Source organism: Jaculus jaculus, chromosome X (assembly GCF_020740685.1).
Source record: "Jaculus jaculus isolate mJacJac1 chromosome X, mJacJac1.mat.Y.cur, whole genome shotgun sequence".
In the NCBI taxonomy this organism is placed as follows: Eukaryota; Metazoa; Chordata; class Mammalia; order Rodentia; family Dipodidae; genus Jaculus; species Jaculus jaculus.
Window position 1 is genome coordinate 138,317,447 of NC_059125.1, and position 17,892 is coordinate 138,335,338.

At 36.6% G+C, this 17,892-nt stretch overlaps 1 protein-coding gene across 6 annotated transcripts in view; it reads right to left on the reverse strand.

Annotated features, from left to right (window-relative positions):
* Atp11c (ATPase phospholipid transporting 11C) overlaps positions 1-17,892 on the reverse strand; it is a 219,714-nt gene that overhangs the window by 24,938 nt on the left and 176,884 nt on the right. For all 6 annotated transcript variants that reach the window (XM_045140441.1, XM_045140444.1, XM_045140442.1 and 3 more), the window contains 2 exons: positions 9,337-9,396; positions 5,982-6,109 (listed from right to left, as the gene is read on the reverse strand). In XM_045140441.1, the coding sequence (XP_044996376.1) occupies positions 5,982-6,109; positions 9,337-9,396 (188 nt within the window). The remainder of the gene's footprint in view (positions 1-5,981; positions 6,110-9,336; positions 9,397-17,892) is intronic.

Below are 17,892 nucleotides of genomic sequence, written 5' to 3' on the forward strand. Positions count from 1 at the left end.
CAATAGCAAACTGAGAGTAGTGTTTGTTTTTATAATGTTAGGAAGAAAAGCACCTCTTTGGTCTGGGGCAATAGGTATGTCATGGCTTTTTTGTATCAGATAAGATTAAGTACATCCTCTACACAAGATTGTTCAATTATTTGTGACCTGTATCTGCAGTGCAGTAACTAATCTTCTATGGAAATTCTTAGGGAATTTTGCATTCAAATAGTTTTCAGGTACGTATGTGTGTTTTCATATGTGTGAGCTCAGATGCAGGTACCATAGTGCATATGTGGAGGTCAGAGAACAATCACAGGTGTCAGTTCTCACTTTCTACCTTGTTTGAAGTAGGGTGTCCTGTTTACTGCTATATCTTCCAGGCTAGCTGGACTGTGAGTTTCCTGGCAATTGTCCTATCTTAAATACCCATCTCATGGTAGGCTCACTGGAATGACAGTTACCCAGTATAGCTTTCAGCTTTACACGAGTTCTGTGGATCTAAACTCAGGTACTCACATTTGTATGGCAAGTGCTATATCCAGAGCAATCACCCCAGCCCTTGGCACTTGTGTGTGTGTGTTTGTGTGTTATGTGTGTAATTTTTTTTAATATATATGCAGTGATTCATTCAATCCTTACCATTGAATTCAATCATTGTTAGGTAGCACTGTGACCATATTTTACTGAAGATGAAATTGAGGCACATAACAGTCAAGCAATCTACACTAGGTCACAGTTAAGAGATTAAAGCATGAATTTAATACAAGTGGCTAGCCTGTGTGTATCACATTTTCAGTATTCATGTATCTGTTGATGCACATCTGGGGTGATTCCAATTCTTAGGTATTATAAATAAAGCACTGGGATGGAGAGATAGCTCAGTAGTTAAGGCATTTGACTGCAAATCCTAACGACCCAGGTTCGATTCCTCAGTACCTATGTAAAGCCAGATGCACAAAGTGGCACATACACCTGGAAATCGCATGTAGTGGCTAGAGACCCCAGTGCACTCATATTCATTCTCTCTCTTTCTCTCCCCCTCCTTGTAAATAAATAAATAAATGTTTTAAAAATAGTGCCAATAAACATGATGTGTAAGTATCTTTGTAGGAGAGTGCAGAATCCTTAAGTTATATGTCTAGCAGTGGCATAGCTGGGTTGCATGGCAGTTCTAGTTTGATTTTTTTCATTATATATATGGCATGTTCACAGCCATGGTGGTACCATCATTAGCATTCTCCCTGTCGTCACCCTTCTATTTTAAAAAGTATTTTATTTATTTATTAGGGGGAGAGAGGCATATATAAATGTGTGTGTGTGTGTGTGTATATATATACATATATATGTACATATATATACATAAACAAATATATATTCATATGTATATATGAATACACACACACACACACACACACACACACACACGAAAGAGAGAGAGAGAGAGAGAGACAGAATGGTCACGACAGGGCCACTAGCCACTGCAAACAAACTGTAGATGCATGTACCACTTTGTGCATCTGGCTTCCATGGGGAATCAAATCTGGGTTCTTAGTTCTTTACACTAACCACTAAACCATTTCTCCAGCCCCTAGCCCCTAGTTCTTATTTTTAAGATACCTCCATATGTATTTCCATAATGGCTGTACTAGTTTGCACTCACACCAACAGTGAATAAGGGTTCCTTTTCCAGGGCCTGGGAGATTTCTCAGTGGTTAAAGGTATTTGCTTGCAAAGCCCATTAGCTGAGATTCATTTCCTCAGTACCTATGTAAGGCCAGATGCACACAGTGTTCCATGTGTCTAGAGTTCATCTGAAGTAGCAAATGAACCCAATGCACTCATATTTACTCACCCATTCATTCGTCCATTTATTCATTCTCTCTCAAATAAATAAATTAAATTAAAAAATAAGAGTTCTTCTTTCCCCACATCCTAGCCAGCATTTGTTCTCAGTTTTCTTGATCACACCATTGTGAGTGGGGTAAGGTGTTATCTCAGTGTGACTTTAATTTGCAATTCCCTGACAGCTAGGGATATTAAACATTTTTAAAGCACTTATTGGCTATTTGTGTTTCTTCTTTTGTGGACTGTGCTCTTTTTGTTAGCCCATATGATTAGAAGCTTTATTTTTTTGGTGTTTAATTTTTGCAGTTCTTTGTAAATTTTGATTATTAGCTTCCTATCTGATGTATGACTGTAAGGTTTTTTTTTCCCATTCTGTAGAATGTCTATTCATTTTACTGATGGTATCTTTTGCTGTGTAGAAACCTTTTTAATTTCATGCAGTTCCTCCCCCCAGCTATTTAACATTTTGGACTATTTCCTGTGCTATTGGAATTCTGGTCAGAAAGTTCTTGCCTATATCTTGAAGGGTGTTCCCTATTTTTTCCCTTAGCAGTTTCAGTGTTTTAAGTTTTAGATTAAGGTCTTTGATCCCCTTTGAATTGCTATTTATTTTTACAAGGTGACAGATACAGATCTAATTTTATTTTTCTGTGGGTGAATATCCAGTTTTGCCAGCAATACTTGCTGAATAGATAGGGAAATTTCATAACTCAAATAATCTGATTTAGTCAACAAACAGTTTACAAAATTAACCAACATTCCTAAGCATTTAAACCAATTGTAATGCATGGATCCTATTTGGATCCTGGTTTACACAAACATGATATATAAAAAAATCAGCCAACTGGAGAAATTTGAGTACTTACTGGCTATTTGATATTAAGCACTGGTTAAGTGATAAGTGTTATTTTCAAGTCCTTATTTTTAAGTGATACTGAAATAACTTTTACATATTTGTTTGATATTTATTTCAAAATAAATATACTATAGATTTTATGTAGTCATTAATGGAATAAATATATCATCAAATTAATAGTTTTTGCAACTGATCAGTAAGAATAGAAAGCAGCTCATTATAGAAATAACGTTCCTATAGGAAAATTTTTTAGAATACTAGAATAGACTTGGATTTTGGGGACATTACCCCAAAAGGTACAGGAAACAAAAGCAAAAATAGACAAATATTTTACATAAAAGTAAAATAGGTAAAAATAAAAAAAAATCCTTGCCAGGCATGGTGGCACACACTTTTAATCCAAGCACTCAGGAGGCAGAGATGGGAGGATCACTGTGAGTTTGAGTCCAGCCTAAGACTATACAGTGTTCCATGTCAGCCTGGGCTAGCGTGAGACCCTACCTTGAAAAAAATAATTAAAATAAGGAAAAAAAAAACTTTATGTGAAGCAAACATTTAGCAGAGTGCAAAGATTACCTACAAAATTGGAGAAAATATTTTCAAAGTGTTAATCTGACAAGTGGTTGGTATTCAGAATCTGAGGAACTCCTAAAAGTAAATAGCAAAAACCCATACAAGAATAAAACAAATAGACCTTAATAGAAAGTTTTCAAAATAAAACAATTTTATGAAAATGTGTTAAGCATTACTTATCACCACAGTGAGATTTATAATGGCTGTTATAAAAAAGACTAGAGATAACAAGTACTGGCAAAATGTGGAGGAAATGAAGTCCTTGTACACTTTTAGTTGAGCTGGAAAATATTATGGAATATATTGGAAATATATTATGGAAAAAGGACTTTTTCAAAAAAATATTAAATAGAACTACCATATGTTCTAGCAATCCCCTCCTGTGCATGTCTAGTGAAAGGAAATCAATATTGTTTACTGGCACAATTCAGAATAATCAAGGTAGGAAATAAACCAAAGTATCATCAACAAATGAATGGGCAAAGAAAATGTGATACAGCTGGGTGTGGTAGTGCACATCTTTAATTCCAGCTCTCAGGAGGCTGAGGTAGGAAGATCATTGTGAGTTGAGACCAGCCTGGGACTACATAGTGAATTTGAGGTCAGTTTGGGCTAGAATGAGACCCTACCTCGAAAAAAAAGATGGTACAGACATAGCATAGAATACTGTTCTTCTATGAAAAGACAAAAATCTTGTATTATTTATTACTGCATAGGTGTCACTGAAGATCATTCTGTTATGTGAGATAAGCCAGGCACAGAAATAGAAGTGAGTGCATGATGTCATTCATGTAGAACATAAATTAGCTGCTCTCATAGTTGAGAATAGAATGTTGCTTAGTTGGGAAGAATAGAGAAGAGGGAGGGATTGGGAGAGACTGATTATTATGCACTGTTACAGTTATCTAGAGTAGAAAGCACCACTGTGCTTTTATACAGTAAGGGACTACAAGTAGCAGTTATATACCAGAGGAAAAGAATGAAAAACGCTTTTACAAGGAAATTATGGTTAACTGAGGCAACTGGTATGCTTAAGCTAATTTGAGCATTATAAAATATATACATGTAAGAATTATGTTACCTGGTTATTATGTCTGTTTTTAATATATCAGTTAGAAACTGTTTGCTATATTTTCATGCGTATTGAAATAGTTCCTTAAAACTTTAAATGACAATAAATCATAAAGATCAGTAATTCCAACAATTATAAAAGTAAATTTTATGTAACATATTAAATACTGCATTTCCAAGCAAGAGTGCTGTTTTCTTGGTGAACCTGGTACCAGCCCAAGGGTGAAGGAGAAAAACCCAGAGAACACTCAACTCCTACCAAACCAGACATCCAGAGACAGAGGGTCCAAAGACCTCATCACTGAAGCAGACCTAAAATGAACCCAACATGGCTCAGGGAAATTTGTGGAGGGGGGGCGGAAAGAATGCCAGAGCCACACGTTTGGTCATGATACATAGAGACGTGTCCCCCTACCCTTAACTGATGGCTAACCCCACTATGTACAACCCATATTCCCCAAAGAGAGGGTCCCTGCTGAGGGGGGAAGAAAAGCAGGAGGCCAATGATGGTACCAACATGACTGTATACACTGTGTACATAACTAATAAAAAAATTTAAAAAACTGCATTTTCATTTCATTCCCCTCCCCCAAGAAAAAAAACAGAAACAAAAATAACCACTTATGGAGGCGAGATGGCTCAGTGATTAAAAGCACTTCTCCACAAGCCTGCCAGCCAAAGTTCATATTTCTAGCACCCATGTAAAGCCAGGCACAAGTGCACCTAAGGCAAAGGGAAGTGGAGTTAGGAAAGGCAAAAATAACAAGATCCCCTGTTTCAAACAAGGTGGAAGAAGAGCACCAAATCCCTGAGGTTATTCTCTGACCTCCACAAGCATGCTGTGGCATGAATGCATGCACACCCACAGAAACATACACCCAAGAGCCTCTAAAATGCACTTGGTTTCCACTACTTAGCAATGTTTACAAACTGCTGTAAAGTAACATTTTATCTTTAGTTTTATGCTTAATTTCTAAAAACACAATTAAATCATGTCAAGGAAATTGGACTAGTGTCAAGTCCTCCACTGATGGAAAACAAGATCAATTTTCAACTGACACAAAATAAATATAATGGCTTGATAAGTCATCTATTTTTTCAGCTAAACAGTTTTAGAATGAAGCTACCAAAGGGGGTAATTAATGTTCAGGGGGAGTTTACGAGAGAAAAATAGCATAACCTTATCATTTACTTCACTAAAGGTTGAAGTTAATATTCTAAACTACCAAATTATTTGTTTGTACTTTTTATTTTTGTCAGTTAAATACTTTATCTTTTCTAAGATACTAGAACACTATGGACTTAAAGGTTTATGTTGTAAAAATTAGTAGTTCTAAAATAAAACTTTTTTTCCCTGTTGACTAATTTGTTAGTAGCTGAAAATTCAGAACTGAACTATATAATAAAACCAAGCTAGCAGTTCTAAGTCCTTCCTACCAGCAGATGAAATAAAACCCACTACTTACTATGAGGGAAATGCTGGGCATTGTGGCTTATGTCTGTAATCTCAGCATTTGTGAGGCTGAGGAAGAAGGACTGCTTCATGAGTGAGGCCAGTCTGACCTACATAGTGAGTTCTAGGTGCCTGGGATACAGAGTAATACCATGTCTTGAAAGAAAGTCTCATAGGGTTTGAACCACATCTTCAACTTACATATACAATCGAGGGTCTGAGGTTAGAGCGTCGATGTTGATGTGCTGTTCCAGTAGACTATAGGCCAAAATGGGCAGGGATGTGAAGCAGATATTATACATTGTGAGATAAGCAGCATCATAGAGGGGCTGAAATGACAAACAAAATGTAAAAATATCTATGATCTATAAAATATTTATCTATAAAAATCACCAGCTAAAATCAGACAGTTTCTTTGTTTTGGTAAATATAAAAAAGAAACTAATATTTTCTGATTTTTCATATTAATGTGCCATCCCCTTCAACAGAATCTTACTCAAAATGGTTATATGCTATGAGATCTATTTCTAGAAGATACTAAGTATTAGCTTTTCAAAGATTTTTCAGTTGCTAAAAATCTAGCTATCTAGTAGTCATTTTTGCAATCAGCAAATAAGTAGAAGCCAGAAGCAAACACAGGGAGTAGTCAGTCTATGTTGCAGTTTTATTTTATTTTGTTTTTTCTAATTAATATTGTTGGCTACTATTTTAAACGTTCAAATCTTATAGTAAAGCCATGCCTAGTACCCTCTCTCTAACAGTTTCTCTAGTATGGGTTTTTATTCCTTGAAAATTAATAAATCCAATGTGGTCAACTACGAGTATGTTCCTAGTGATCTTTGGCTTGAGGGTTTTGATAATCTAGAGCTACCAAAATAAAATGTGACATACAGAAAGCATTCTATAAATATTGGATAAGTGCATAAAGATTAGAAGCTACAATACATTTGTCAAGGATTTATCAGGTATCAGAATTGTTTGTGGAAAGAAATAAGGAATTTTATAAATTTCATTCTGGTCAAAGTACTTTTTGAGTTCAGCATATCTACATAGTACTAGATATTATTACTTTCTGTTGTTTAAATAAAAGCTTCTCATATGTATTTTTCACACAGTAAATGTTTTCTGATAGAAATCATTTAAATATAACATCAATTAACACAACTAAGTACTTTAAATCAATTTAAGATATAATTATCATAATGAAGAGTGGCTTGAATAGGCTGGAAACTGAAACAGCATTAGCTTACTCACTAGTTGATTTCAGAATATTTACTGAGTACCGACTAAGTGCCAATCACTGGGGACATAGATGATTCATGACAAGGAGGCAGATTTAGGGATGTACTAGAAGCCAATGGGAAGAAATTATAATATTCTCTGACTTGCAGTAGAGAAATAGCACAAGATAAAATGCATTCAACATTCTCAATGAAATTAACATGGCTCTGCATAGAATTTGGAGGTACTTGCTGCATAATTAAAAAATGGTTTACTCAGAAAAAAATATTTTATTGAATTAAAAAGTCCAGGAAAAAAAAAGGTGCCACATCCCTTTTAATTTTCAAGTGAGAGTATTAGTCCATGGCATCAAATACAAATTTGCTTTGGAAACGACCCATTTTCACTAATGAGTAAATTAAAACAACTCAGATTGCCTGGTGTGTAATTTAGCACTGAATTTTATTTAAACAAAGGAAACATCAATCTACTTTTGTTTCACTAAGGAACTTTAGGGTTACATGAGAGATAATTGTAATTCTTAGATGCGTAATTAGAGGAGACAAAATGTCCCCAAAACAATCAGGTTTAGTTGATAATATTGTCTTCTTGTTAAACATGTTGTAAATGTTTCTTTTCATCGGAAAAACAAGAGACAAATATTATCATAGTTTTACTAAAGAAAAAAGGGTTTTTGTTTTAAGAATTTGATCCGGCCTCCATTTCTACATTTTTAACAGCCCACTTTCCAAATTCCCAAGAGCCCCTAATGTGGCGCTGGATTGAAAATGACCATTTCCAAAAAGATAAAAAAAAAAAAAAAAAAAAGAATGTTCCCACAGTAACACAAAGCCAAAGTAAAATAAAAGATTTTTCATTTCATGATACATCCTCATAGATTCTTTCTTTTTACCTGGAACAATTTTTAAATGCCTGCAGTTCATCCTCTAGACTACTTAAGTTTATGCTCAAATGTTACCTCAGGAGACATATAATTTCAGGTATCTTTTTTGTTTGTTTGTTTGTTTTTTGTTTTAAGGTAGGATCTTGCTGTAGCCCAGGCTGACCTAGAATTCCCTATGTAGTCTCAGGCTGGCCTTGAACTCATGGCAATCCTCCTAGCCTCTGCCTACTGAGTGCTGGAATTTAAAGCATGTAACACTATGCCTGGCTCTCATTTCAGGTATCTTCTCTTAAATAGTACTCTTTTTTTTTTTTTTCCTGAGACACACTATATCCTTTTATTATGCTTTATATTTTTTTCTTTCAAAGTAGATATCAATATCCAACATCATATATTTGACTATTGTCTACATATTCCCCATTAATATAACTGCAAGTTTCATAAGATACTTGATTTGATGATTGCTACATTCTCAGAATATCACTTCCTACCATAAAGTATCAAGAGAAATAAAAGGCTGCTTTTGAAATATAGAAATTCAGTCACAAATATTTGTAACAATTTGATAACCCTGCTTGGCCAAATCACTGAACTGATCATAGATTAACATTTCAGAAACATTTATCATTATATATTTCCTGTACTGACTATGCTTCAACTAAGAAGCAATATAAAATCCATTTCAGTTGTTAAAATAAGTATGTCTTCCAAGCTCACCACTAATGTTCTCTGTTAATATATAGCATCTTAACTATGGAAATATTCAGAAAGCAAAAGAAAGTAAAATATTTATAGTTGCATTCAGTTATTTAAGACTTTATCTAGAAATCATAGCTTTCTAACTAGCTTCAAAAATGACATTCCTCAATATTAGCCTGAAAATCTGAAAAGGTGTGGGATTTCACGTGATAAAAGATGTTGACATTTAGGACTACTGAGACAAATATCATACATTAATGAAAGTAAAAAATGTAAAATGTTAATGTTATCCCAACTTTAACAAGATACACTAAAAAGCATTCAGAAAAAAAGAACAAGAGAAATAGCAAAGTAAAGATCAAAACATATGCTACTATCAAAAACTATGCCAAGTTGGATTTGGTGGTACATGGCTGTAATCCTAGTAGATGGAAGGCAAAGATACTTGTTTATTATGTGCAATGTCTTAGGTTTGATCCTCAGTTCTGTAAAAGAAACAAACAGCCAAGCAAAACAAAACAAAACAGGCTAAGGAGATCAACTATGGAAGCAAAGAAGAAATCTACTTTTGACATACTTCTCTAATCCCTCTAATTTAATACCTTAAAAAGTACTATATTAATAGCAAGTGTAAATTATATTATTACACACACACACACACATACTACATATACATATACATATACATATATATATATATATATATATATATATATATATACACACACAAACCTGTTGTGAGAATCCACAGAAGAATTGGTACAAAAACTGTGGCAAAATGAAACAAAGGTTCTGAAAAGAAAAATAAGGGAAGAGTTAATATATCCACTTCATCAAGTTTTTAAACTAATATTGGAGACTATACTCTGTTATTCATAAATCCTTCTAATGTCACAATGCAATAAATATGTTCCAGAGATGTAAGAAATTTTTAAAAATGACTAATTTATATTAAGTCAATTTTGACTTAGATAGGCAAAAGAGGACCTCATTTTATGACAAGCTCTTGCTATTTTTTATTTTTATTACTTTACTTGAGGCAGAGTCTCACACTAGGCCAGATGGACCTCTAACTATATAGCCCAGGCTGGCTATAGAGTTCAGCAATCCTAATTCAGCCTCCTGGGTACTGGCTTTTATCATTATTATTTTATTATTATTATTTAAAGATTTTTGGAAAAAAAATATTTGTGAGTAAAATGGTGTGAGGTGGGCACAACATCAAGTCCTCTAGCTATCTAAATGAACACAAGATGCATGTGCCACTTTGTGCATCTGGCTTACATAGGTACTGAAGAACTGAACCTGGGCTGACAGGCTTTTCAAACAAGGCTTCTTTAACCATTGCACAATCTCACCAACCCTGTTATTTTTATTTATTTCTGAGACAGGATCTTACACTATAGCTTGGCCTTAAACTCATAGTAACCTTCCTGATTCAGTTTCCTAAATTCTGGGATTATAAGCACGAGTAATGGTTTAGCTTGTTATTCTTCCTTCATAGAAGAACTGAATTAATCTTACATGAACACTATTCCTTAAATATCAATTGCATTTGTAACACCACCATAGATTTATATAATTCCATAAACATGTGAGCACCATGGTACATGTGTGGAGGTCAGAAATTAACCTCAGTTGTCAGTCTTTGCATTCCACCTTGTTTGAGGTAAGGTCCTTTTATTGTTTGTGGCCACATATGCCAAGTTAGATGGACATGAGCTTCTGGAAATTTTCCTTTTTCTGTCTTCCATTTTGCCATAGGAACAGTAGGAACAAATGCTTCTATATCTAGTTTTATATGCATTGTGAGGATCTTAACTTAGGTTCTCACACTTATGAGGCAAGTGTTTTGCCCAGCAAGCCATCTCCTAAGGCCATATTTTATGAGTATATTTTAAAGTTAAATAATACCTACATGCAGTCAGGAAATCATTATACATTTTATTGACACTGAACAGTTATTAGCTGATGCTTCAATGCCTTTGTTACTGCTTCATCAAACAATAAGCAAATTAAACAATTTCAAAAAACACAGATGGTACTAATAATGATGTTAAGAAAAGATAAAACGTCTTTCTCTTATGAAACTCTTATCAAACACATAAAAGAATGCACACAAAAAATTCACATAACAATTGAAAACCACTTAGTGTGACTATAAAGTAGTAAGATCAATGCCTTCATACAAATCTATCAGAATTAGGATTTTCAAACAAGTGCCATCCTTCAAAGTAGGCTGTCAGTTTATTGCAGTACTTCTGTCACATAAGTGTTCACAATGTTTCTGGACATCTCTTCAGGAAGCACTTTTAAGTACCATTTTTTCCAATGGCCCTCCCCCACAAAAAGAAATAAAACCAGCTTTCTTCCTACTATCACATATTCTCACAGGATGATCATCTGCCATGTTGAAGATGTTGTAGATATATGTACTACAGGCTCTGGAGAATGTTCCTGCACAAGTATGATCTAAATAGTTTGAACTGTCCTTATAGCGTGAAAATATGTCACAGCCCTCAAAGTTATCACCTCAAAGAACAATACAGAACAGATTGCTGTTGGCAGCATTTCTAGTCTTGTTTTATTAAAAAAAAAAATGTTTTCTGAGGTTGGCAAAGGCAGTGCTCAGTGAGGATCATGGGGTATTCCCATGACACGGTAGGAAGATATCTACCTCTTTTATTAACATCAAAGTTCCACAATCACAGATTCATGATCTTACTCCATACTGAATCCTTAATGTCTAAACAGTGCTATGTGAATGGTTATACATTAAAAACCTATTTGTTGACTAATTGCACAAAGAAATTAGAGCTTGATCTGGGTCTTAAAGATGGATAAGACAACAAGAATCAAAGCAAAGCAGTTTGAATTTTAAACATATGTGGTAAGGCAAGGCATGACATACATACCTGTAATCCTATCAACCAGGAGACTGAGGCAGAAAGGTGGATAATTCAAGACCAGCCTGTGTTACACAGTGAGTCAGTCTCTCATCTCTCCCCCCCCCACTCTCTCTCTCTCTCTTTCTCTTTCTCTCTCTCTCTCTCTCTCTCTCTCTCTCTCTCACACACACACACACACACACACACACACACACACACACACACACACACACGCACGCACACACTCAATGATAAGGCAGGGTTAGATTGCCAGACTAACTTGGAAAACAGAATAATGCTTAAGACAACGGAAAGTAAGGTAGTAAATTTTCTTCATTGTACCTTCTCTAGGACCTTGTGACTCAGGTGTTCCCTCTAAGGGCTTGGTGAAGATTCAACCATTTGGTCTGTCTTTTAGGATGTAGAATTATATGGTACCATTGCTGTTTCAGTGACCTTAATCTTCTCCTGTTTCTTTCTTTCTCTCTCTCTCATCTCTCTATCTCTTTTATAATACTTATACCTTTCTTTCTCTCCCTCCCTCCCTCCCTCTCTCTCTCTCTCTCTCTCTCTCTCTCTCTCTCTCTCTCTCTCTCTCTCTCTCTCTCCTCTCTCTTTTATAATACTTATACTTTTCTTTCCTCTCTTCTTGGGCACTGACCTATAACACCTAGTACCAGCAGGTGGCTATCATCCACAATGACCTTTTGATCAGAAAGATCTACGAGGTTTCCCCAAAGAAGACAGATTTCTGTCACAATATTTTATGACCCAGCAAAAGATAGTCGTAAGACCCTAGTGCTGATGACACCATATGCTGTTGGTACATAATATGGAGTGATCTGGCTAGAATCTGGAAGAGAGTCAGTCCCCATATAGTCAGCACATCTAGTGCCAGAAGGTGCTACATGGTCTAACCTACTTGGCAGCAAACAACCAGACATGATGCTCACACAAGTCCAATAGTGGTGCACAGCCATGGTGGGAAACCAACTGCTCTTGATTTGGCTAACTGATCTGCTCAGTGGAATGGAATTCATAGCTGGAGCTGGGAAACAAGTCAGAACCATATTAAAAACTGAGCCCAGGGCTGGAGAGATGGCTTAGCGGTTAAGCGCTTGCCTGTGAAGCCTAAGGACCCTGGTTCGAGGCTCGGTTCCCCAGGTCCCACGTTAGCCAGATGCACAAGGGGGCGCACGCGTCTGGAGTTCGTTTGCAGAGGCTGGAAGCCCTGGCGCGCCCATTCTCTCTCTCTCCCTCTATCTGTCTTTCTCTCTGTGTCTGTCGCTTTCAAATAAATAAATTAAAAATATTTAAAAAAAATATTAAAAACTGAGCCCACTCTCCATTATCAAGATCCCAATTTCTCTCTAAAAAATAATGGTTATCCCGTTTATCTTGTGCTAACCTTACTCTCTGTCAGAGAATCTGCTTCTCTTTTTTCAGGTACACGCAAATCCTAAGGAGAGAACTACCCCATCATACCTCAAAAGGGCCACAGCTGATACTAAGAATAATTGGGAAACAAGCAAGGGTACTGTTTTCTTGGTGAACCTGGTACCAGCACAAGGGTGAAGGAGATCAACACAGAGAACAATCAATTCCTACCATCACTGAAGCAGGCCTAAAATGAACCCAACATGGCTCAGGGAAATTTGTGGAAGAGGGGGCAGAAAGGATCATCACAGCCACAGGCTAACCTCACAATGCATGACCCATGTTCCCCAACAAGGAGGGTTCCTGTGGAGGGAGGAGGACAGGAAGGAGGCTAACAATGGTACCAACTTGACTGTATGCACTGAGTACAAAACTAATTAAAAAAACAGACTAAATTTTATAAGGGATAACATGAAGAGTGACATAATCTAAGATACCTTAATTGGATTATGCAGGGAAGACTGAATGGAGAAACAAGACAGAAAGACCTGCTACTGAACTATTCTAATGAATGGAAAGATAAAACAATTTCAAAAACCAATGATAACAAAGGACTGTAGCATAGCCAAAAAGGGGGTTAAAATATTAGACATCTTTTTAGGACAAAAGACAGCTATGTAAGGGCTAGAGGGATGGCTTAGTGGTTAAGGCATTTGCCTGCAAAGCCAAAGGACCCAGGTTCGATTCCCCAGGACCCATATTAGCCAGATGCACAAGAAGGCACATATGTCTGGAGTTCATCTGCAGCATCTGTAGGCCCTGGTGTGCCCATTCTCTCTCTCTCTCAAATAACTAAATAAGTAGATAAATAAATAATATTAAAGAAAAACAGCTATGTAAAATGAGAAATATAAATAACAAAGATGATAATGAATGGACACAGAGGTAATAGTGACTACAAAAGGTATCTTCTACAAAAATAATACCTAATATCTGTTATTGAGAACAGGGTTATATATTAATTTCTAACACAGGTCAACATTTGCCACGTTGATTATTTTTCCTTTTTATTAATTGATTAAATTTATTTTGGGGGGTTGAGGTTGGGTCTCACTATAGCGCAGGCTGACTTGGAATTCACTATGTATTCTCAGGTTGGCCTAGAACTCACAGTGATCCTACCTCCACCTCCCGAGTGATGAGATTAAAGACATGTGCCACCATGCCCAGCAGACAGAGGGAAAAGGAGAGAAAATGGACATAGCAGGCCCATAGCTGCTGTAAGCAAATTCCAGATGTATAAGCCACTTTATGCATCTGATTAATGTGGGTACTGAGGAATTGAACTCCAGCGCTGGACTTTGCATGCAAGTGACTTAGCCATTGAGCCAACTCTTTAGCACAATTAATATTTTTTGTGGTGGTGGGTTTCAAGGTAGCATCTCACTCTGGCCCAGGCTGACCTGGAACTCACTATGCAGTCTCAGGGTGGCCTTGTACTCATAATGATCCTCTTACCTTTCCCTCCCAAGTGCTAGTATTAAAGGCATGCGCCACCATGCCTGGCTTTTAATTATTTTTAAAATATTTTATTTACTTGTTTGAAAGAGAGAGAGAAAGAAAGAGAGAGAGAGAGAGGGAGAATGGCCCTGCCAAGGTCTACAGACACATGTGCCACCATGAGTAGCTGGCTTGTGTGGGTACTAGTAATCGAAACTGGATCATTAGGCTTTGCAGGCAAGCGCCTTAACTGCTAAGTCATTTCTCTTGTCCCATCAATTAATTTTTTAACATAGGTTGTAGTATGAGCCCTCTCCCCCCCATCCTATTTCCCTGCAGGACCTCCTCAGTAGGTTATTCTTGTTCAATGTGGAGTAATTAGGACCTCTGTCTTTGGGGGGAACTGTGCATCAGGGTATTTCTAACCACAATGTGGCTCTTACAATCTTCCTACCTCTTCTTTTGCAACAGTTCCTGATCCTTGGTGAGTGTGTCATCAGTTACATTGACTTCTTGGTAGTCTATGTATTTCTGTTATAAGTTTCTATTCTATTATGTCTGTTTTGTTCTCTTAATAGGGCCTTCCTTCCATCTGGTGGCAGGAGCTTGAATTGCAGGCCAAAATCTAATAAGCAACCCAAGCTTTTTATTTTTATTTTATTTGTATCTTTATTTACTCTTGTTTTTAGTAACCCCCCGCCCCACCATGTAGGGTCACATTCTAGCCCAGACTGACCTATACTTCACCCTGTAGCCACAGACTGGCCTCAAACTCATGGCAATCCTCCTACCTCAGCCTTCTCAGTGCTGGGACTAAAGGTGTATGTTTAACCCAAGCTTTTAAAATACATCAAATTACCAGAAGCAAGATCAGTCTTCATGGTTCTCTCCTACCAGTAGGAAGTAAAAAGAAAATAACCAGTTATACAAAGTCCAATAGACCCTAAGTATGATGTACACATATTCCTGGACTTAAGTTAAAAAAAAAAGCAAAACAAAACTATCATAGAAATATTATTCTCACCTCCAAGCTATGTGTCCAAAACAAGTTGTAACATTTCTCTGAGATTTACTTTCCATATAAAATTGAGATACTGCTACAATGCAGAGAAAAATCAACTCCTACCAAATCAGAGAGCCAGAGCCTCAGAGGCCCCCAACACCTCACACTGAAGCAGACCAAAAATGAACCCAACATGGCTCAGGGAAATCTTGCGGAAGAGGGGGTGGAAAGAATGTCAGAGTTACATGTTGGGTCATGATTTTCAGAGACATTTATCATACTAATAACTGGGGGCTAACTCCACAATGCACGACCCATTTTCAATAACAAGGAGGGTCTAATGGGAGGGGGTAGATCACAGATGAGCCTAAACAATGGTACCAAACTGCCTGTATTTACTGAAAAGAAAACTAATAAATTAAATTAAAAAAAATAAATAAAAAAAAATAAAATTGAGATATTGCTACTTGCCTCACAGGAGGCTTTTTAGGATAAATAAATTTAAAAATTACATCTGTTAAACAAATACCTTACACATATTTACATATTAGGTTAATTATAATTATGTTTCTCCTTAACTTCAACATTTGGCCAGTTGTACAGGCTGACAGGATTTTAGCAAATCTGGGACCCTGGGGCCAGTGATATACAAATACAACAATATATATAACACTCAAATATATATGAAAGAAGTAGAATTCTCAGTAGATGACACCACATCAAGAGTGGCCATGGTTGTTGACACAAATGATGGGACATGGATGAGATAATAAGTAGAGAATGAAATAGAAGAGATTCAAGATGGTGGAAGATAAACAGACACACAAGGAATGAGGAGCTAGGGAAAGCCAAATATCTGCTATCAGAAAAAGTAGGTGATATTTGATGACAAAATGAAACAGGAAACTTTAAAAAAAAGAACAGAAAAAAAGAGTTTGTCCTGGAAGGATTGGCACCATCTGGCAAGCATCCTACTCCTAGTGAGAGGGAGTGACCTGAGCAACAATTAAGATAGCACATCAAGAAAATTGGCACTGTACTCTCAATAAGACATTTAAAAGAGAAAAAAGAAGGAGGGTGAGAGACTGAGGGTATGTAACTTGAATCAATTCCTCAGGAATTTTTTTAACCTAGCCGACTTATTTAGCTTCGCATAAGCTTTCATATTGTTAGATATTTATTTGTGTAATTGCTTTGCTACTATCTGGTCATCGCTATTCAAATGACCCTGTACAAGGGATAAGAAACCGTGTGGCTAATTTCTGGAATGATACCTTGGGCACTACTCCAGAATACTCTAGAATACCAATGATATCTTGTAAACATTTAGTGCACTATGAATATCAACTGAATGTCGAATCAGATATACCTGACCTAAGCTAACCAGACTCAATGAAATGTCTAAAAAACTCAACAATGTCAACTTATTTGTTTATAAATAAGTTGAAATTACCAAGGGCAAGAGAACTTATATGCTGGTGGGTGTGTCTGTTCATTCTTTCTATAAGGAAACATAAGTGGAAAACCAAGCTCCATAGTAGGTTCTAGCCTAGCCTGGAGTATATAAAAAGACCTTGACTCAAAAATGAAGGACAGGTAAGAGGGAGGAAGGGAGGGAAGGTGAGAAGAAGGATGAGAGGGAGGAAGGGAGGGAGGAAAGGAAAAAAGGAAGGAAGGAAGGAAGGAAGGAAGGAAGGAAGGAAGGAAGGAAGGAAGGAAGGAAGGAAGGAAGTTAGTTGAAGAATCCCAGCACAGGAGAAGTGAAGGCCAAGGATCAGAAGTTCAAGGTCATCCTCAGCTACACAAGATCAAGGCAAGATGAGTCTATGTGAGACCTTGTCTTATCAAACAACACACACACACACACGTATGTACTTATGTTTCTATTTAATTTTGATCTCAAGACAGTGTCAGGGTGTCAACCATCAGTGAATGATAAGGTTTATGAATGGTAGTTGACAAAACAGAAGGAAAAATGCCCTGAGAAGATCCCTGAATGATCTTCTATAATTTTGATCTTGCTTAAAAGAAACTAAAGAAAAGTATAGAGTCGGAGAAAAATCAAACTGGGAAGGTTCTAGTCCTTGAGAAAGTCCTCCATATGCCAATTTCATAAGACCTTGCTAAATCTGAATTCTTGGGAATGAAATAAAGTTTCGGCCTGGGCTGTAGTTTAATGGTAAACACTCATGAAAAAATGTTGGGACTTATTGGGACTAGATGAAGATTCAATCCTAAATTGCAATGATTCAATAGATACAATGCCACTGAGGATGACAGGGAAGACCCTGGCTACCCTATCTCATCATTCTACAATATCATTTAGTATTTTGCCTTTTTCTTTCTCTCTGTGTGCATCTATTAGTCTTCTCTCAAGATTCAACATGCCTTGTCTATTCTTAATGAAAGCTATTAAGGGCTGCTGATGATTAAGATACGTTCTGACACCATGGCACTTGTGCCTCATATCCTTAGCTCTGTTAGGACACTGGTCAATATCTCAGAGAACTGAAACAACTT